Source organism: Micropterus salmoides, unplaced genomic scaffold (assembly GCF_014851395.1).
Source record: "Micropterus salmoides isolate LMB-PRFRI ecotype aquatic unplaced genomic scaffold, ASM1485139v1 Ms_hic_scaffold_19, whole genome shotgun sequence".
Taxonomy (NCBI): domain Eukaryota; kingdom Metazoa; phylum Chordata; class Actinopteri; order Centrarchiformes; family Centrarchidae; genus Micropterus; species Micropterus salmoides.
The window spans coordinates 23,659,335-23,681,783 of NW_024041039.1; the positions used below are offsets into that span (position 1 = coordinate 23,659,335).

A 22,449-nucleotide genomic window follows, 5' to 3' on the forward strand; every position below is an offset into this window, starting at 1 on the left:
CAAACAGGCTTAACAAGTGAGTAACAGGCTTGACATAGATCAGTCTTTACACTAGTTTCAATGTCTTTAAAAGCCAGGTTTTTTTTTAAAGGTGTAATGTTTGTATTATTTTTCTAATATCTATATCATCCAGTGAGGGTTTTGGCATTGGCCACATTTTAGTTTGTATTGTTTGATTCACATGAATCCTTAGGTAGCCTCTTTAATATAATACAGTGATGCTACTGAGCTTATTGTTAGTTATTATATTGTTAGTTTATAGTTGCATTGTGTTGATGATGCTATATTTACACTATAATACATTTTTACAGATGTAAGTAGCATACCATTAAGTGCAGTGGAAAAAGAGAGGCACCATCCTGCTCACCAAAATGCACATCCTGAAAAAAATTCTCTTTTTATATGGTTATCCTAAAATGTCACTTGTATGAATTATAAAATAACTCAATTGGTTTCAATAAATGAAACCACTTGAGTCCAATATGAAAAAAATCGGTCTCAATAAATATTTTTTCTGCCAGTGCACTCTATAATAAATACATGGAATTCCAATGAAAAAAAACATTACACCTCTTTATATGTTCACTAATACAATACCAATCAAATAAAAAACAATATTATCTAACATAGGTAGTAAAACTTCACAGTAGTGTGTAGACAATAATGTTAAGTATAAACTCAATCCTGTTACCTTCATGAATTTGATAAAAATGTAAAAAATGACATTTCAAGGGCCTTTCAACTCTATCCATGATAATCAAAACTATATAAAATTTTTTTAATTACATGTGGTTGCCATCCAAAATTAGGCGCTCTTCGTCATCTCAAAGCAAAATATAATATTGAAAGTCCAAAATCTGAAAATAATCTCAGTGAAGAGGGATTTATGTACTTCTCGTACACGCAGTGTCGTCCAGTGTCGCTGAAATTAGCGACACTAATGTGTCCGCATGAGGAAATGTCAAGATAGGCTATAGTAAAAATGGACTGTCTAGACTAGGCAACTTGATGAGTTTGTTTTTTTAAGTAGCCCATTAAAATATTCCTGCAAATGCAGTGAAGAAGCTGATTATCTGTTATTTAGCTATTTCTACTTTCTACGATTGTTTTCTTTTTTAAATCTCCATGAAGGTGTTTATAAGATCACTTTAAAATATCACTTTTGCTGTCCACCAACTTTTGTTACCTGTGCCTTTTATTATGGAGATGTAGCCAGCCAAACCGCTTGCTTTGCTCTGATTATTCCTGAAGCATCTAAATAATTTTCACAACGCAAAGAATTATTGTGGTAGTAACACGAGAGCAGCTCGTTGTTGAAGCAGGTAAACCTGCATACAGAGGAAGCTGTGCGTCATGCGTAAAACCCAACAGAACTATTTTATCCACCATAATCTCTCTCTCTCTCTCTCTCTCTCTCTCTCTCTCTCTCTCTCTCTGTGCATCTCAAAAATAAATATCAGCTGGTAGCTGCTGAGTGAAAGATTAGTTTCACCGGCGACATTCTCACCGTCGGCCATCGCTATAAAACAAATAGATACCGATGTGTAAAGAAAAGAAACAGGCTAATGTCCAAAGCGATGCTCTGTTCAACAACAGGAATCTTTTAATATATCTCAGTCAATGCAGTGATCGTCTGACATAGATCTTACAGTGTGTACTCTTCATTTGCTCTGCAGAGACTAAAGACGCTTTTAATGCGCCGTTAGTGGAAAGTGAAAGTTTTTCACTTGCCGACTTGTGAAAGAGCGTCGCAGGCTGCAGTGCCGTGGTGTGCGCTCGCTGGATTCCAGTTGTAATAGAACAATAAAGTCTTAAACTGAAAAGATATTTGCCTGATTTTCTAAATGTTTGCATCCGCTCAGCTCTGTGACTGTGACAAACGCCCGACCAGCGCTTTACTGCTTAACTGCGCGCACACAGCCTGGATCACAGCTCATTTCGGTTAATGAAGCAAAATGCAGATTACAAACTGGTTACTTAACCAGTATAAAAGGTATGAATGAAAAATGTAGCGAAATTAAAAGTAGGCCAACATTAGATGTACCCACCCCTGCTGCAGACATCATCACTGCTGCCTTCAGCTATAAGTAACAGCAGCACAAAAGAGAAGTCTGTAATATTGAGGCACTTTGCTGCACCGGCCTCGAGCAACTTTATTCCTCCCTCAACATTTCTACAGGCTACATTTTGTCCGCGACTGATGTGGAGTGTGTGAGCGTCACTTAGTAAACAGCCTCCTATTAGCCAGCTCTGAAATCGCCTGAGCCAAGAAGGCAATGCGAAATAAAACTTTACATTAGGAAAGAGGGGGGGACAAAACATTGATTTTGAAATGAAATATGTCTAATGCCTCCTCTGCCTATCAGGTGATCAACCTCACCACAAATCCGCAGGTTAATTTCAGCGCCTCTGATTAAGTGCAGCTCACAGCTTCAGGTGGAGCAGAGGACAGACACAGAGCTACAGCTGGATCATCTTATTCTCCGCTAATTTTCAGGAGAAAAAATAATAACAATAATCTCTCTCTCTCTCTCTAAATTTCAATTTTCGCCCTTTTGTTGCTTGTTTTTTAAAAATCCTTCTGAGATCCGGGGCTTTTCAAAAAACATCAGGGGCTATCAGGAATAACAACGCCGCTCTAGCAACGCTTATGTCGGTAACAGGTTTGACAAAACTATCAAAACACTTACGAGAAAAACAGTAATAAAATGTGAAACAGCCTGATATGGCACAACACATTCTTCTTGTAATTTTAAGATTTCTTAAAACCCTGGTTATTTAAAAAGTGGTGATTAGAGTTATTTTAATTTTATACTTTTAAAAGTTGAAAAGGCACCGATTAAAATGAGTGCAAACAGCTGCTGACATCACATTATTAGGCTGTAATATCAACAGCACTGATCTGCTGTATTTTACGTTGCCATATGGTAATATTAGTGCCCACTATGTAGTCCACACATGTCATTCCAACAGTATGGTCCTCTGATCAGTGTTGGGAAGGTTACTTTCTACATGTAATCGGTTTCCAATTACAAGTTACCCTATTGATAATGTAATAGTAGTGTAACTATTTCAATTGCTTTTTGCGGGCAGCGCAGCACATTCAAACATGATGACCAATTATGAGAATCAGAGCAGCTTCAAACTAAACGCCTGTGACTGGAAATGGCAAAGGAAGAACCTGTGCACATGAAAAACGTGCAAAGCAACAAAATTAATATTATTATTCAACACATAGCTGAGCTTTTTACAGAAAATATTCAGATGTAACCTTCTATGTCTAAGTAATTTATTTTGTAATTAAATTAACAAAATTACATGTGGCTAGTTATTCCCTAACACTGCCTGTGATAACAGTTGTAGGCTACATTTAAGATACATTTAAACTACTGTGTCATTTCTTACAGGTAGTGATTCACTCTCACCAAGCTGAGGGCTGAGATGATATTCTGTTTAAGGCAAAAGTTTCAGGGTTGCTAGGGCTCTTTCCACTGTACTGAAGTCGTAGCTACCATAAATTTTTTGTTCCGTCACACCCCTAATACATGTTGTGAAGATTAGTAAGCCTATACCAAGATTTTTTTATTTTATGCAATGTAGTGAGCCAAAAAGTGAAGGAGAAAGAGCATAATGAACAGCCTGCAGTTAGTGTTCTTCACCCAAACACAGTGCTGTGCCCACTGCCCAGTTCAAAGCCTTCGCTGAGTTATAGGAAGAAAAGCTCTATTATAGAAACAAAAAATCTGGACCTCACTAATTTTGAAACCCTGGTCACGGCCGTGGTCCTACTGGGCTTCAGGCAGGCTAGCAGTCTCTAGACTTGAGATAAGAGTTGCAGGGCAAGTTATAAAGTTGTAAAACAGGAATGACTGGCTTCCTTTGTTAAGCCACTTTCACCTGAGAACAAACATTTTATGTTAATAAAGGACAAATGCAATCTTTTACATTCATATTGTACCTACACTTAGGTTCAGGAGCAGGGCCACACCTCAACCCCACCCGTGCTACTCAGCTGATGTCGTTCATCTCAGATTGCTCGACCCACCCATCCCCTCACCCCTTCCTATTCAACACTGTCTGGGGGGCCAGTAACTTACTCGGGTGAAACCACTTACAAGACGGAACCCCTACTCGGAGTCTCCTCCGCCCGGTCATCATACATCCTCCCAGACCAGCCTTGTCCAGGGCGTTTACAGGCAGTATAAAAGAACTGGAGCTTCTTCTCTCAAATTTGCTGTTCCACTCAGACTCAACACTTTCTCTCTGTGGCTGGTGACGTAAGATTAAGAACTTTATATGTCAGCAACATTATAAACAGGTCAATTCAAACTTTCACTTTTTAACTAGCAGTATCTTCATAGCTGTTGGCCCAGTTTCTATCATGCAATTAATGTTGAAAATTACTGTTACTGCAATCTTGTAACAGCCAAAACTCTCTCTTAAAGTACATTTTGATGGTAATACTTTTGTACTTTTACATAAGAGAAATCTTGTGTGGTATTGCTGCTTCTATCAAAGTAAAACCACTGCTTACGTATATATATTACTTATTACTTGAATGTATTTCTTGCAGTGTTCAAATTTAACAGTGAAGTCCAAATGTAAAGTATCAGTGCCTGCTGTTCTAATTAGTCTTAAAAGCAAACTTTTTAATGTCAAGATTGTTCTTCATCTTTTTCTGCACAGAGCTCAAACACTGCAGCAATGCCTCCAACTGGTGTGTGCACTACAATCATCAATGCACGTCAAAAGAAAGATGGTTATGGTCCCTTCACCAAACCTGAGAAGTTCCTCAACCAAGACTTCCATCAGCTGAAACGCTACTGTGTCATCCAACGGGTGAGGTACATCGATGAGATGTTCCCCCCTGACAGGAAGTCCATCGGCGAAGGGTTGCTGAGCCCTGCTGACCTAGCTCGAGTGGAGTGGCTGAGACCATCGGTGAGTGTTTTGGTGGCGAAAAACTGCATTAGTGATGGCATGTTGTATTGAAACAATACTGATGCTAAAAAAGCCTTTTTGTTGTCATGGTCTTCAACCAGCATATGGCTAAACCGATTCAATTGGTGATCTAACAGACGGAGGTAGACTGTTCCAGAAAGAGAGAGGGCTCTAACAGCAAAAGCATATAGTCACCAGATAATGTGAAAAAAATAGGGAATAGATTAATGATTCTAGATCTGGTTGAAGTTGGTTAATGTTTGCATATGTCTGTAGTTATTTGGTTGGGTTGGATCAAGAGTGGGTTTAAAAAAAAAAAAGATGGACGCTCGCCCTCATGTGCCATCTTGTCTGAAGGAAAGACAACACAAACACACCAATGAGCATTTAGTTTTTCAAGTGCTTATGTTCCCCTAGGCTTCCCTTTACTACAGGGCCTCTGCCTGGATACAGCAACCTCTGGCACACTTTTTATGTTTCAATATAATAAAAGGTTATATAAATATACTAACATAATTGTATGAATATGCTGACTTACAAATTGAATGCAAATATACAATATGGTTGTCTAATAATGACAATATACTGATTATTTAGAATATGCAAAACCAGCTACCTACTCACTACAAATTATCTTAACTTTTGACTATGGATATAATTACTTTGATATATTGGAAACTAATTTGTAAAGCAATGTTAATAAAACTTTGCTTCCACAAGACAGTTAACTTTTCTTATTCCTGGGCTAGTACCTGCATCCCAAGATCTGATACAAAGTAGGATTGTTGCTCAGTATTGTTGAAAGCTGCATAGAGCCACAAAGTGACGATTCTCAGTTATATTGACAGAACTAGGAACTAGGGCTGAGCATCTTCACCGGTCTCACGATTTGAATTGATTACGACTATCAGGTAAACAATTTAATTAGATATCTTGATGCATCACGATGCATTACGTCAAGGGTGGGAATTTTTAGTCATCCTCGTTACGATTATGACGTTACGATGCAATTGTAAAGCAAACAGGATAAAGATGTATTTTTCTCACTGTGTGACTACTTGGTACTTTTAAAGCAAAGTATTTGTAATAACCCAAACAAGTAGATAGTAATGAAATGCTCAATATTACGTTATCAGTGAACCTCTAGATAATCAGTTAATCGTCCAAGTACGCTTCGTGATGCATCTAAAAATTAATTATTTTCCACACCTCTACAGGAACCCTTTCACATTGAGCCTAGTATGTATTTTTTTAAATAAACCACAACATCAAAGACAAACCTCACAAAGCTGAGCAGGCCATTATTACAGTGTGTTGTTCCTGTATCTGAACCTTTAACAAGTTGTGTATTGTCATCCATTCCTTTGTTTCAGATACTTGTTCTCAACCCATCTCTTGTTGTTGACGGGGTCTCCAGGTTTGACTTTGGTCAAGGTTTGGTTGGTAGGAAAATGCTTCCATTCATAATAATCTAAAAATAGTTTTTCCAGCAATGCTATTATGAGATGAATGTCCAGACAATGGGCAGAAAAACACGGCGGAGAGCTATTTATTAGAAGATATTACACAAATGTGTTTTCTGTTAGTATTTTTGACAGTTTGTAATCTGGAAACCCTTCTGTACACACTTTACTACTCTGCCTTTGCCACCTTGGTACACCTTTCTGACAACTCACAGAACATTTTTTACTCAGGAAACTGTTGGTTTCTTGCGGCTATCGGGGCTCTGACATTCCAGAATGACGTCCTTGAGCAAGTTGTTCCTCTCGAGCAAAGATTTGATGAGGACTACTGTGGGCTGTTCCACTTCAGGGTAAACCAACCAACAGTCATTCCCAACAGTGTTTGTTTAAATGTGTGTTGTACTGCTAAATGGTACATATCTCATTTTCCTCCAAAACTCTAAAAAATATTCTCTCCTTTCTCAACTATTCAGTTCTGGAGATTTGGAAGGTGGGTGGATGTTGTCATTGATGACAAGCTACCAACAATCAATGGCAGACTAATCTTTGTTCACTCCAAAGACCCAACTGAGTTCTGGCCTGCTTTGCTGGAGAAAGCTTATGCGAAGTATGTACTAATGTATTATACATATACACAGTACTGTGATAATAGTACTATTTACACAACATTTTCTCAGAGTGAGATTTGTCTTATTTTTGGAGTATCCGTGTAAGTGATTTCACTTCCATTTGTATTAGAGTGTGCGGTTCCTACTCAGACATGAATGCTGGAACTCCTGCCGAGGCTTTGGTGGACTTCACTGGAGGTGTTCACATACGACTTCATCTGCCAGACTGTCTTCCAGACCTGTGGGAAATTATGTGCAGAGCTGGCCAATCCAAGTCACTGATGGGTTGTGGTACAGCACAGGGGGTAAACACCAACATACTACACAAAACCACACACTAGCTTGTTCTGTTTGCTTTCGTAAACTGGGCTAGAAGTCTTTGGGTGTTTGTTTGTCCGGACCATAAAAGCATCTTATGTTTAAGATGATTTTAGCCCATAGTTACAAAGATTATTTTAGAATGGCATTTAAAATGTGGTTGTGAGATGTTTTGCATTACTCAGCCAAATGTATGCATCTATTATCTAATTTAAATATGTGCAAATAGCATTGGAGCATCTAGACGCTATTTGCTTAACAGTGCAGTAAGGGGTACATTTTACTCTATGCATGAATTTTGCAGATTAAGCTGTTTCTTTTTGTCTTATTTGTGTAGGTGGCTGCAGAAGCCTCATAATCCTTTTGTGAATTTGCCACTCTTTGTTTTAAATCTGGTCTTTAACATTTTGTGAAATGAGTATAGGCATGAGTTCATGCTCCTTTCATGAATAGTGAGAGAAACCGAGTTTCCCTAAAAGATGAAAAGATGAAGTGCTTAAGGAGTCCACTCATAAAATGAATCAAAATTTTGCTCAGCAAGAATTCTGTAAAGACCTGTCGCATATAGTTGTTTGTCCCAAACACCAAATACAGGCAGGGTGAATGTAGTGATAAATGCAAATAAAAGCCTGAGCTATAAATTGAATTTTTATATATTTACAACATTATACAAGATTACATACAATGATAACATCTACAGTATCTATATTTTGTAGGAGACATTTGCCGACAGTGTATTACCAAATGGATTGGTCCAAAGCCATTCCTACGCTGTCACAGGTGTGAAACAGGTAACAAATTATATATATTTTAAAGGCATTGCAACATACATACAATAGTATAGTTTATAGTAATGTGTAGTATAGTATATACAGTGTTTCCCAACACTCTCCTGGAGCCACACTAGTCCTGCATCTTTTAGATCTGTCCCTGCTCCCACACAGCTGATTTAACAGCTTTAGCATTTCATAAGGAGATAATCATTTGAATCAGCTGTGTGGGAGCAGGGAGAGATCTAAAACATGCAGGACTAGTGTGCCTCCAGGAGAGGGTTGGGAAACACTGCTATATAGTATATATAGTATACTACACTACACAGTAGTATATAGTATAGTATATAGTAAAGGGTACGTTTGTGGCAAATAACAATTGTGTTTCTCTGGTGCTTATTAGATGATGAGCAGAGAGCAACTAGTACACCTGGTCCGTTTGTGGAACCCCTGGGGCAAAGGAGAGTGGAACGGAGACTGGAGTGATCAGTAAGAACCACATTGAGTGCAGTTAAGCTGATGATACACGGAGCAACTTTTAGAGCAAGTTGTTGCTGTCAATGGTAATGAATAAAGATTACTACCGTAATCCCCTTCCCCCACCGCTCCGTCACCTGCCCCGCCCCTCCGCTATCCGTTCAAAACATAGTCGGACTTGCCACCAGCAAGATTAGTGTTTCTCAAAGAAAGTACTCTAATTTGCCGCCGAATATAAATTGTAGATGTGTTCATTGTTGCACAAGGCACATGCTTTGTCAACAATATGGTTGTTTCTTGATGATAAACTGTACAGTGGTAAACAAAGGCAGACTAGCCATTGGGAGTAATGAGAGTTTTCCCAGTGAGCCACTAGACAATTTGCGCGTTGATTGACTGGCCCATAGTGTGCTGTTACTGGCCCAGATCGGAGTAAGCGGGACCATTTTAAAATAATTGGTCAATCAATCACACACTTCACATCAGAATAAAATAAAACATTTGAAACACGCACCTTACTCCTAGCCCAGTAATTTGTTCTTAAACAATCAAACAATATAAAAAATACAATGAAGGTATACTATTAAAAAAAGTATTTAAAAGTCATGTATAAAGGGGTCAACAACTTTTGGAAGAGAGCCATGAGAAGCCCTGCAGTTGGTGTCTTACAATAACAACCCTCTGGTAACTGGGAAACATGACTAGTGAAGCCAAGTTTTTACAGGTCTTAAATGTCAACTGTTAAAGCTGTTTCTAGCTCTATTCTTGTTCTGGCATACCAATAGAGTATCTTTGAATGATTCACAGTTCAAAAAAAACCTTATTTATCTTAAACTTTATGCAGCCCTCAGTTCATCCTCTGTCTGAAACAAGACGTTTGCTGCTGACTGTGTGTGTGACACAGGCTCGTGCGCCGACCACCACAATATCCTAACTTTCTGTTGTGCATTTTCCCTGTCCGCCAACTTCACCCACCACTGCCAAAAATGTACTCGCATTTGGCACGTAATAGGTGCACGTAACTAATCCAGTATTTACTAGACAAGTCCTCACATAGCTTTGCATTGGGCTTTTAAAAGTATAATCTAGTTAAAAATAGTTTTGCATGACAGTGGTAAGCATGCTATGTTTAGTTCAAAGTTCTGAGACGTGTCTTTAGCTGTTTCAGTGTCTTGACAGTTACACAAACTGGTTTTGGCAGTTTTTACTATAGTTATGTGGACAGTAAGTGCAGCTTGTTAGTCAACAGAATATGTGTTAGCTTTTTCAGTTTTATGCCATGGGAAATAAAGTTAGGATTCCACAACCTGCCACAACCGTGTGCCCTTGTCACTGAACTTGCATATATAATTTTTATACTGTAACAACTGTACTGTTTGTCTTAATGTTAATAACAACTTATAACAATATTGCTTCTCCTCTTCCTCCACTGACTACTGTAAGGTCGCCTTTGTGGCAAACCGTGAGTCCTCAAAATCGTGAGATGTGCCTTTCAGTGGCTGATGATGGGGAGTTTTGGTAAGCAAGCTGAAATCGACAGTAGTTTCTCAAATTGCAGAATGCTAAATGTTTTTTGAAATACAGCCAATACAGAACATCAGTGACTATCTAAAGTTTTATTAGTTTTTGCAACAACATTTGCGTAAAAGTGCAAACTCTGATTAGAACATGGGGTGCTGGCTAGCTCAGCGCTAGCGTGCCCGTCCCATGCACAGAGGCTTAGTCCTTTGAATCCGATCCATGGCCCTTTCCTGCATGTTGTTTTGTTCCCTCTCTCTTTCCCACCTGTCTTGTCACAGATAAGGCTACAGAGCCCTAAAAGATTTAAACTGATTATATAATATTTATACTTAAAAGCGATTTAACACTATTCTGTATTTGAAAACAAAGTTTTACATACAAAAAGGTACAATGTATCAGATATGTGTACTCACTAAACAGTATATATAAATTTATACATTTATACAACAATGTGTGATTTACATTTATCAACAGGATGACCCTGGAAGACTTCTGTAAGTTCTACACGGATCTTGACATCTGCTGCCTGTGTCCCGACTTCCTTGATGGAAGTTCTTCATCCCTTTGGAAGACCTCCTTCTACGAGGGCAGATGGGTGGCAGGCACCACGGCTGGAGGATGCATAAATAACCTTGGTACTTCCAGGATATCTGGACTTATTCAATAAACCCCATCAAAAACAGTATATAGAGAGTGGACATTTTAAAATGTATAGATTTTATTATTTTTTTTAAGTTTTCATTTATTAAAGAGGTCATATTTGAAGAGGCGTTTTGCCTAATTCCTTTTCCTTCATTGTGTTATATATCTTTATTGTGCATGGTTTGCAAAGTGAAAAAGTCCAACCCAAAGGAAGTTTGGATCTCCTACAGAAAACACTGTTCCTGAACTGCCTGCAAACAGTTTGATTTTAGTCGAGCCTTTACTTCCGTAATCAGTCTCCGTCACTAAGTAAAACACGTCATAATGCTCGCCTAGTGGCTTGTGTGTCACCAACACAACAACTTTAGACAAAATCTTATTCACTTAAAAAAATACTTGATGCATGACAACATTGCTTAGAATGTCAGGTGTGTGCTACTGTTGATGTTTGTTGCATAACGTTGTAATTAATTATAATAACTATATTTCGTATATCTTGAGAAAATATTAAATAACATTCGATACTCTCCAGGCAGTCAATGGACATAAGGTTGTTACTGTGATGTAGAGAGAGCACACAGTTAAAACGTTACATATGAAAGTGAAATGCATTTATTACAAAAGAAAAACTTACCACTCTGAAACGTCTTGCTCCAGTCTAGGTGTCGAAGCTGGTTCAGGTTGGGGATCAGGATCCAAATCAGAATCTGGACAGAATCAGAATCAGAATCTGGATCGAAGCCATGTTTACTGGCTGAAGAGGCTTTGTTTTGGATAGCACTGCCTTGCTTGTCAGGACATGCCCTACTTTGCTTAGTCCTTTCCTAAGTACTGCATATAACTTGCAAAAAAGAATTACAAGTGAGATTCCTCACTCAGTATCTAAAACGGAACGTTCAACACACAGAGTGAAAAGATGTGCTGAAGCAATGTGCAGTATGACAAAAATTGTTTTTTGGAAATTAACCTATGTAAACCTGTTCAGGTACAACTTGTAAATATAAAATTATGAACCCAAAAATGAGTATAATATGACCTCTTTAATGCATAATTGAATTAATTAGGAAAAATCCTTTAATCAATTACTAATAACTTTATAAATGTATCAATTCAATAATGCTCCCCAAAAACCTATGTAAACCTATGTATACATATGTGTGTGTGTGTGTGTGTGTGTGTGTGTACATACATATGTGTGTGTTTACACTTTTTAAAACAGTGTCAGACCAATTTAAAAGTATGTAATTATTGTAGTGTATGCCAGGCTCCATGACAGAGAAAGCAGAATTAGCCAAGAATGGATGAACTGGCTGCAAGTTGTTTTTCACATTGTTCAGATTCTTCCTTCTTTTGGCAAAGTTGTGACTTGCTAAAATGTTTCACGCTTTGACTTCCAGAGAGCTTCTGGACTAATCCACAGTATCGGGTCAAGGTTGACAAACTACTGACTGAATGTTCTACAAAAGAGGGTGAAAAAAACATGCTGGTGTCTCTCATGCAAAAGCCTGACAAGAGGAACAGGCGTCTTGTCCAAAATCTTCACATTGGATTCTCTGTATTTGAGGTAAATGTTACCCTTTATTGTTTCAGTCACATTGTGAGGACTATTACGGATGTGTCATGCATAGACATGGGGGAGTAGCTGTTCATCCTCATCCTCCTCTTCCAAGCAAGTATATTTGTAAAACTTTCCTTGAGCTGAGAAAAGCAATTTTTAAAATCTGTAACTTCCTTATTTTGCATTTTTACAATATTCTGCCAACAGATTCCCCTAAATCTTACACAGTGAACCTTTAACCATATGCAACAAAACAACAAGGACCTAAATATGTGTTTTTACTAATTTTGGTCAATTTAAATTCCATGATTTTTATTTGAATTAGTTATACATATATATTTTTCATATTGTCATGTTTTCTCTTGAACTCATTTAGTTTTGTCATTAACATGAATTAATTTCCCTCTTATTTCTTCCAAGGTGACCAAAGAAGTAAGTAACATTTTAAACCTGCATAGAATATGCCAACTTAAATTGTGTTGCTATGGAGATTGATATGAACTGCATAGCTATGAATCAATTTATTACTATTATTATTACAGTACGAGGCACAGAGGGGAAAGTTCCCAGCCTCTTTCTTCAGCAAAAACGAACCTGTTGCCCAAACTAAAACCTACATGAATGCACGTGAGGTGATGGCGTTCATAATGCTGACACCAGGCGAGTACCTGATTGTGCCGTCCACCTTCAAACCCAACGAGACAGCCTCCTTCATCCTGACCATTCTCTCCAAGGCAGAGACCCATGTCCAGTAAGTCACTAGCAACTCTCCAATTAGCCTTTACAATTCTTTTTGTACAATGAATCTACAAGCTAGCAGGCCCTGGTCTCCCCTTAACCCTCCATCATACTCCTGGTAAGACAGTGAACAAGCTGACCCCAAAAAGGTTTGGTAACTGTAATGTCAGTACTAATTTTCAGATTGTAATCCCTTACACTACCCGTTTCTGAAAAACATAATCACATTACTGTAATGCGTTTTGAAGAAGTTCTTATATGAACGAAGTATCTTTGTAACATGTCACTGCTCAACACTGGTCACAAGTAAAGTACTGATGTCTCTTTTCTTTCCTCTCAGAGAGAATTCTGGTGGCCTTAACCATGAACAGTTAGAGGAAGAAGACGCGTGCAAGGTTTGCAAATATATTATCAATGTTCACATTATTTTGGTATTGCTATTGTTTTATATGTTGGTTGCTGTGTTGGTTACATTAAATACATATGACACATACCCAGTGCATTAATTCGGCTGGCGCTGAAAACACAATCTTCTCTGCAGTCCATACCAGCCGAAAATGGAGTGGATGACGAAAACAAGAGAAACTTGTTCCAGCAATTCTCTGACAAGGTAGTTTGTGTGCCTTTTAAGCTGTTCAGTTTCATTCTGTAAAATACAGTATGCTTATTTGCTTTGCTGTGGTCTCCACCATCACTGACTCCAGGAAGGGACTGGTCCCATCTAAGATATAGTCAGGTACACAGCAGAGAATTGCTAGCTTTATACTTAGTTTTTTGTACAGATTAAACAGACGATCTATAAAGGCTATAAAATGTTAGTTTGTAAGCTACAGAGGTGGTGCTGGGAAGATTTCGTTACTTTAGGAAAGCAGGCTAGCTGTTTTCTCCTGCTTCCAGTCTTTGTGCTGAACTTAGTTTACCGTTTGCTGTCTGTAGCGTCATATTTAGCATACAGACATGAGTGGTATCCAGTGCTTGAAATGGGGCAGTACTCACCAGTGTGCAGTACTGGCACTTCAACATTTTACTCTTTGGCGATACTCTTTTCTGCCCTCTCCATATCAGGTTCTCTGGTCTGCTACTATCTGTCAGCGCAGACAGAGTAGGCAGAAGATCAGGTGCCTTTTGGGCAAACATGTTCAACTTTTCATATAGTTGCTTGTCATTGTCACTTTTTGTGAAAAGACCAATCACAATCCAGATGGGGCGGGACACTTACAAAAGGCTGATGTGCTACAGCAAACTTTCAAAATATTGAATTTGTTGCAAAAATGGTTAACGTGTGAATAGGGAGTAGGAGGAGGCCTATTTTTTTTTATTTCCAGCACTGGTGGTGTCGATCCTCTATCTAACTCTTGGCAGTAATACGAATAAACGTATTTGAAGTATTCTTTTTAATTAAAATATAACTAGGTTGTGAATGTCCTGTTTCATTTTGAATCAACTGATTTATTTATAACTACACCTTAAGTGATTTCTTTCAAACTCATAAGGTGTAACATGCTATTATTTCTCCTCAATATAAAGGTAACTGTGATTATGACAACTAACATGTGAGGCAAATATAAGTCTTTTCTTGTTTTCAATTTATTTTATTTATTTATTTCCAGTATGATGAAGTGGATGCTGAGCAGCTCCAGAGACTTCTAAATGACAGAATCCTGAAAGGTTTGTTCTGTACAACTCCAATAAGCTTGACAGAATATACGCTGAAACAATATTCAACTAATAATAATAATAATAATAATCAATCATCATCATCTTGTGTAGCACTAGTTACTGGGTTTAGGCTAAATTAAATGTCCTGCTATTTTTTCTGTTTTTATTTAGGAGACTTGAAATCTGGAGGCTTCAGCATTGATGCCTGTCGCAGCATGGTTGCACTAATAGATGTATCCTCTTTTGTGAAATTCATGTACTAGACTAGACCTTTTCTTTATATAAGCTGCTATTTTTGAAAGGAGGAATACCTTACAGTAAATGTAGTTATATAAAACACGTAAGTAGTGTACAGGTAAAAACCTACCTGCCCTTGGTTTCACACACATTAATAGCTTTAAAGGTCAGAATAAGACATAAAAAAACATGTTCTGATACCTTAATGTTGGGTTAGACATCAGTTACTGGCAAACTAAATGGTGAGGAATTTGTTCGTCTGTGGAGGAAGGTTGCCAAATACAAGGTAAACAGACTTTCTTGTCTGGTTTAGAGTCTTAAAGATTTTCCAGATCAGGGAAATATTGCTGGGTTTCACATAACTTAACCACTTTTTTCTCTCTAACCAGGAAACTTTCTTCCACACTGATGTTTCACAGACAGGAACACTGTCACTGAAGGAGCTCAGGAATGCAATCACAGTTTCAGGTAGACAATCAACCACTTCTTTTAGTCTATTATAGACATAGCTGTCTATCAGGGATTTATTCCCTTAATTAAATCCAATGAACACTGTACAACAACAGAAAATATAAAATCTTGCCAGCTGTTTCTAATTGTTTGCTTTTAAAACAATGCTGTGAAACAACGTGCCAGATCTATATTGGTAAGTACTCAAGTAGGTATAGAGAAGGGTGACATTAAATAGATAATTTGGGAATCTTAACTGAAGTCTTCTACTACTACTACCCTGCACATTAAAGTTGTGTATTGCATAATGATATCAAAGATGCATTAAGATAATTCTAGTATGAGTGTTCATTCACTGCGAAGGGATTTACTTTGAGCAATTACAGTGTGTGTTTTTGTATATTTAGCTCAAAGACTACTTAGTGCATACACAGGGATTTATGTCTACAATGAATGAAATGCACCTGGTCTCCAGGTATTATAGATGTATTGCAAAATGTTTTTTCCTGGGGTAGACAAGATTAAGCATGTACCAAGGAATGTTAAAAGAAGGTTTCATTTAGTTTGGCAAGAGTTTATTGGTTATACGCCAATGTTGATGTTAGTAATAACATAAACAAAGGCACTTTTATATTGAATTGTCCCAGGAAACCATGACCATCTAACAGTTTCATATCTTAATGGAAAAATAAATAAATAAAAAGATCTGCAGATGATTCGATAATGAAAGCAATAGCTCGTTGCAGACGTCATCTAAACCTTTGTCCTATATATGTTGGCCAGGAATGAGGATCAGCGATGAAATGCTGAATATAATTGCTCTGCGCTACGGTTCTTCCTCTGGATTCATAACACTGGAAAACTTCATCAGTCTAATCCTTCGCATTGACTGCATGAACAGTAAGTACATTGGGATAACTGATGACAGTAGGCAACACAGTAAATGTAGTACATATATGGATACTTTTCTTAAAAAGTAGTTGTTCTTGACAAGAACTTCTTTTTGTGCAATACATGCACATGTGCAAAAGTTTCAGATGTGGGAAAAAAATGCTGTAAAGTAAGAAAGCTTTCAAAAATAGACATGTTAATAGATTATATGTGTCAATTTGCAAAATGCAAAATGAGTGAACAGAGGAATATCTAAATCAAATCAATATTTGGTGTGACCACTGTTTGCTTTCAGCAACAAAGATGTTCATGCAGATAAGAGTGAAATTTGAACTTCTGTCATTGCACGTGACAGACATATCTGACTCCCGTTCCTTGCCCTCACTGTTTCTTGAGTAAGAATTTGTGTCTTTCTCAACAGACATCTTCGGCCAGCTGTCTGATGGATTGACTGTCACTCTTCGAGAATCAGAGGTAATAAAAGTTCTTCAGAGGTGTTTCAGAGGCAAAAGATAGCTTGCTGGCAATTGTACTTGTACTAGAGCCCTACCGATTTATCGGCTGATATGAGCTCATTGCATTTAATCGGCATCGGCCGGTTATAACGCCAGATATATGACTTAAAAAAGAAACTCAGATCCTTCACTCATGTCATGGGTGTTGCCAGTGACCAGCTGCAGCTCCCCTGTTAACAACACTGCCCCGCCACAAAAAACACAGAAGAAAACAATCAGCTGACTGGAGTTTACCTGAGTTTACAGCAGCATTTAGAAAGTTAGCGGTGAGTCGGTCTTTTGTCAAGTTAATTACATGACTTTAATAATTATAATAAAAACAGACCCAGTCACTTCTCCTCTCCTGAAAACATTCATGACTTGCTAACCCTCCCGTTTTTCACTGCACTCCCCCGGCTTCCTAGCAGCTCACAGCAGGTTAATGTCATAGTAGCTGGGTGTTGGAAGCTGCTGACAGACGTAACTGTAGATTTAAGGCATTTTCACCATAGACTGTATATAAAAAGCTTTTCACGTAATTACATAATCGTAATTCATTTTCAATGAGAGGCGAGCGTGTAGGAAGGGAGCCGCGGGCATTACGACAGGCGTAGCAACAAGCGGTCGTGGTCCCGTGAAACTGTCGCGGTCGTCTCACTTATACGCCCGCCAATGCCAAAGCTGAATTGACTTTAACTTTGTGTAGCCTGCGCAACGCGCAACACAAAAATAAGATTGCTGAGAGACAGATCCTCGCCATTTGTGACTTCCCTGAAATAGACTATTTAAGTGTTCACTTAACAGTTATCGAAACATTAACAGGAGGGCGTTTGCATGACTAGATTTATCAGCTATATGAATAATATATAATATAATAATATAGCTTATCAACTACTTATAGTTTTACTTTAAGCTAGGCTATGAAGGAATACAATAGAAAATGAAGAAGGATGAGAGACTGATCCTCTTCGTCTGTGACTTCCCTGAAATATATTAACATGACATTAACAGGAGGGGGTTTACATGACTAGATTTATCAGCTATATGAATAATATACATAATATAATAATATAGCCTATCAGCTAACGTTACTTAAACTATAGTTTCACTTTAAGCCAGGCTATGAAGGAATACAGTGGCACACAGAAGCCGTTGCCGTGGTTACTATCTACTGAGCGCCTTCCGTTTACTCGCTTGTCTCGTGTCTGTTCACATGGGAAGCGCAGGGCGACCCCGCGGGGCCAGAGTACTATGCAGGCGGAGTGTCGCTTATATACAGTCTGTGGTGAATAGGCCTTTATTCTGAAACAGTGTGGCTGTTCTAGTTAACGGTCCACATTTGTCCCTAGTTCATCACTTCTAAATATTCTCTAAAATCACGTAACGTCACAGCAGCTAACGTTGCTAAATTAGCTACAAAGCTAATGCCGTGTTTATCAGTGGAGGAGCACTAATATCGTAATGAGCCGTTAAAATATAGTTTCTGGTGTATTCTCAATATATCTGCGGGCCGCTGTCTGCAGTTAGTCTTCCTGTCTGAAATGATTAAACCAGAGTGGACATGTAAGTGAACGTGAGCTGAACAAGAAAACACGTTGTCTCAGAGAGCTCAGGCTCTTTTTGTGCAGTTGTAGATGTGAAAAGCTGTAAGAGCCGTAACTGCTCTGGTTATAGTTATAACGTCAGTTAAATGAAATCGCTAAGTTGCAGGTCCCCGTTGTAGAGAGTCATGTTGTTTCAGATGCATTCAGCAGCAGCTCACTGTATGATAGACGGCATGATTTAGACAGATGATGAGAAATTGTTTCTTGTAGCTTTGGTTAGAAGAGTGCTGGTAAAGGGATAAACTAGATGTGAATATGCTACATTGAAATTATGGCAGATTATGTGTATATGTATTTATTATGATAAAGTGAAATGCACATGCTTATTCTCTCTCACTGTCTCAGTTTACAGATGGCTGAAAAAGTTGCACATTCCAGCAACATATATTTATTGATTTGCAATTGTTTACATGTTCACTTTTTGAGACTGTTTCCATTAACATAATCCATTTAGGTTTTATAGCCCACATACATACATAACAGCTTTCAGTATGGGCCTGTTCTAAGTGTAGTTTATACAATAAAGGGGTCTACTATCCAAATCATTCTCTAAATCTAAATATCAGCACATAAATCGGCTCTTTTTCACTTTAATATCGGCATCGGTCGGGTTCTAACTTGTACTTCCCCTATTTGTGTTTAGTGTGTTGTTCTAGAAAATATGGCATGCTTGAACTACATTTTTAGTTTTCTGTGAGGAAATGTATTTAACTAATGCTACAGATACACTGAAGCACATTCATGATCTGTCCCTCCTTAATTTGCAGTGGATGTACCTTTCGATGTACACTTAAGCTGACACAGAAGATGGACTGCAGGATTCACTTGGAATTACATCTGCAGATGATGTGAAAGGAAATAAATGCAAAATGTGTTCTTCTACAAATGAGCAGTTACATGGTATTAAACAGCAGAGCATTTACAGTACTTTCAACTTTGCTAATGGACGGGGTGAAACTCCCTTCGCCTCATGTTCTCGTTCCTGTGACTCAGTGCAAAGTAACATTGGGGAACAAATGGGATGAACATGTCAGTTTAGAAGACGCAGGCTACTAATTTTTGATTTGCAACTTTGCTTACATGTTACAGACAGTACAGCAGCCAAAATGTACACTAGTACAGTTTAGGACTATATTGCATGAGTGTGGTGTCTTTCCAAAAACTTTCTTTAAAAAACAATTTTTTGTTATTTTTTTTTGTTTTGTTTTTTTTGATAAAATGCTATGTTTGGTACTGAAAATTGATTTTTTTTGTGTTCAAATTGTATATAGATTTAGAGCACTGTGAATTGGATCATGAACACAAAACGTTTATGAATTAGTTATTCGTATTGTTACATTGCTTGCAGCTTTTATATTTAAACTAATAATGTATCCTAGATTTTTCTTGTCACTTCTCAGATGGTTGAAATACGGAAGTAATATTATATTTTGTACCCCCATGTATAGATTTAAGCATTATTGCATCATGTAAGTACAGTGGGTAAACTGGTACTGTAAATTGTGCTTGGGATCAGATGGCATCAAGATTTATTTTAATGATGTAAGAATTATTACTATTATATTTCATAATTACTCATATAAAGTTATATTTACATAAATTATGCTTGGTGCTCAAACACAGCCAAAGTGGATAGACAATGTTTATCAAATGTGGAATTTTTAATGTTGGGATGTCGGCCATATTATCTGCCCAGAGAATTCTTCAGTGTTTTTGTCGTTGCTGTTTCTAATCCTCCAGACACAAATTTAAAAAATGCAAGAGAGCACATTCCCGTTGTCACTGACGTTTCTATGAACACTTTGAGGGACTTAACATTCCCTAATCTATGTCAGTATCACTGGACAAATGAGATTCTTTATGTTTAGAGTAAAAGCTTGTGGGTTTTTGTGAACTACAGTTCATTACTATTTGTTTAGTCCAGTTTACTTGGTCAGGAAATCAATCAATTCCGTTGTTCTTGTTAAATTTCCATTAGCCAGTATATAATACCGACAATTGCAATGAATCTTTTGCCTGAACCTTAGAGGATAAATGTAATTTTTTTATCTGTCTCAAATTGTTTCTTGAAAGCAAGCATAACACAAGATGTGATAAGTTGTAGAGCTTGTTTTTGTTTTTGGCAGTGATTACTTATCAGTTAGCTGTAGAGTTGCACCACATAATGCAAGTAGGTTCCTATTACTAGAAATACAGTATGCCAAAGTGTGCGCATAAAACCTACTGTCTCAAAACAAAAAAGAGATATGTATATTTACCCTGTGTTGATGCACCAGTGCTGCTTGCAGTTGATGCAGCAGTGTTTGTGCTGCTTTCGGAGCTGAGAGGTGCAGTGGTTGGGTCGGTTCTGTTGGTGGTTAGTCTGTCCAGGTCTGATTGCAACCGCATGTTCACCCAGGTCTGAATCACAGTATCATTCTCAAACAGCTTCAGATCTTGTAGCTGCAGTCGCTGTCACACACGTGTAACTTACATGAAAAGATCATAGTTTTTCTAGAGACAATTTGGTATAAACTATTGTCATAACATTTTAACTGACAGCTTGTCAGACTTCTCTTAGGGTTGGCATACTTGGCCCAGTACCCACAATAAAGAACATCATACATTTTGTAACTTTTTTTGCACTCTGTTAGTACAAACAGTATTCTATGTTAAAAAGAAAGGATGACAAATTACAGAGGATCTCAACTCATCTAGAGCATTGAGAGAGTTGCTCTGATGGATGTATCCTGTTGTAATGCATGTGACATTCATTATAATTTGGTATCACTTACCTAGATGATAGAGTTGTACTTTTTAAAAGAACATTCCTCACAGGGATTGTAGTTACATTAATGATGTAAGTAGTGTACATGAAAACAGTACAATGCAATAGTAGCTTCAGGTAGACCAGTTAGGATTAATTCATTCCCTTTATTACACATACTTTTGCTCTGTGTATGTTGAACAGGATCAGCAATGACATGTTGTATTTGATGGCTCTGCGCTACAGTGCCTCCTGTGGACACAAGACACTGGAAAGCGTCTCACTAAAGATAATGATGGTGATGGAGCAGTGGATAAACCCATTCCCTTGGTTTGATTCCCACCACAACATCCACCAATGTGTCCCTGAGCAAGACACTTAACTCCTAGTTTCTCCAGAGGCGTGCAACCTCTGTAACAATTCTTTTCACCAGTTCAAGGTTTAAACGTTTCACACTGTTGTTGATCTAGACTAGAAGAATAGAATGACACAATGTAATAATAATAATCATTCATTTAGCTGACGCTTTTATCCAAAGTGACTTACTATCACTAAGTATTTCAGAGGATGGACGCCTCTGGAACAACTAAGGGTTAAGTGATAAGATTTAAACCCGATGTTCTGTCGATATGTGCTACCTATTGAGATGTGCTACTTGGCAGTTCTTTGCATGGCTAATGGTTAGAGTTAGGATTAGACACCAACAATTTGCACTAAAGTAGCATTTTTCCATAAGGAAGCATAAATTGTCAGAACACCAGGTCTCTCACACCAAAGGCATGTGTCCACTGCACCATCATGTTTTCTGTGATAAGAGATGCATTGTTGTGTAAATGTTGCATAAATAAAATGTCTCCCTCTTTATTTTCAGTGGATTTACATTTCAGTGTACACTCAACCAGGAAGATGGACTGCACAATTCATCTGGAAATACAGGAGTAGGTATTTTAAAAGAATGAGCCATTAGAGTATGTGTATGTAATGTAACTAAAGAGTATTTTCTTTTTATATATTCAAATACAAATTTGCGTGAAAATATATTGAGTGGCCAGCCATTTTCACCATTATGATGGATGATAGCTTTCTGTCCAGAGCCAAAATATATAAAAACATCTCTAGTCCTTTCCTTAGTTTCAGGTAGCTAAAGCTAAGCCCAGTGGTGGACAGTAACAAAGTAATACTGCACACAAGGTATTTGTACTGAACTTGAGTATTTTCTTTTCATACCACTTTCTACTTTATCTGACAGCTTCAGTTACTAGTTACTTTAAAAAATAATCTTTTTACACACAAAATGAAGAGTTTAAAAAATAGGATGTTTTGATATAAATT

The 22,449-nt window shown here is 37.7% G+C and overlaps 1 protein-coding gene across 1 annotated transcript; it reads left to right on the forward strand.

Annotated features, from left to right (window-relative positions):
• Positions 1-4,704: 4,704 nt before the first annotated feature.
• On the forward strand, positions 4,705-21,015 carry LOC119910301 (calpain-1 catalytic subunit-like). Its single transcript, XM_038728822.1, has 21 exons — positions 4,705-4,941; positions 6,315-6,384; positions 6,636-6,754; positions 6,878-7,011; positions 7,143-7,317; positions 8,047-8,121; positions 8,504-8,589; positions 10,021-10,095; positions 10,573-10,733; positions 12,138-12,304; positions 12,719-12,730; positions 12,841-13,049; positions 13,377-13,431; positions 13,578-13,646; positions 14,647-14,704; positions 14,867-14,928; positions 15,150-15,218; positions 15,322-15,400; positions 16,166-16,282; positions 16,695-16,747; positions 19,139-21,015. Exons 1-21 carry the CDS (start codon positions 4,705-4,707, stop codon positions 19,163-19,165), a joined length of 2,109 nt encoding a protein of 702 aa, XP_038584750.1. The 3' UTR covers positions 19,166-21,015.
• The last annotated feature ends 1,434 nt before the right edge of the window (positions 21,016-22,449 follow it).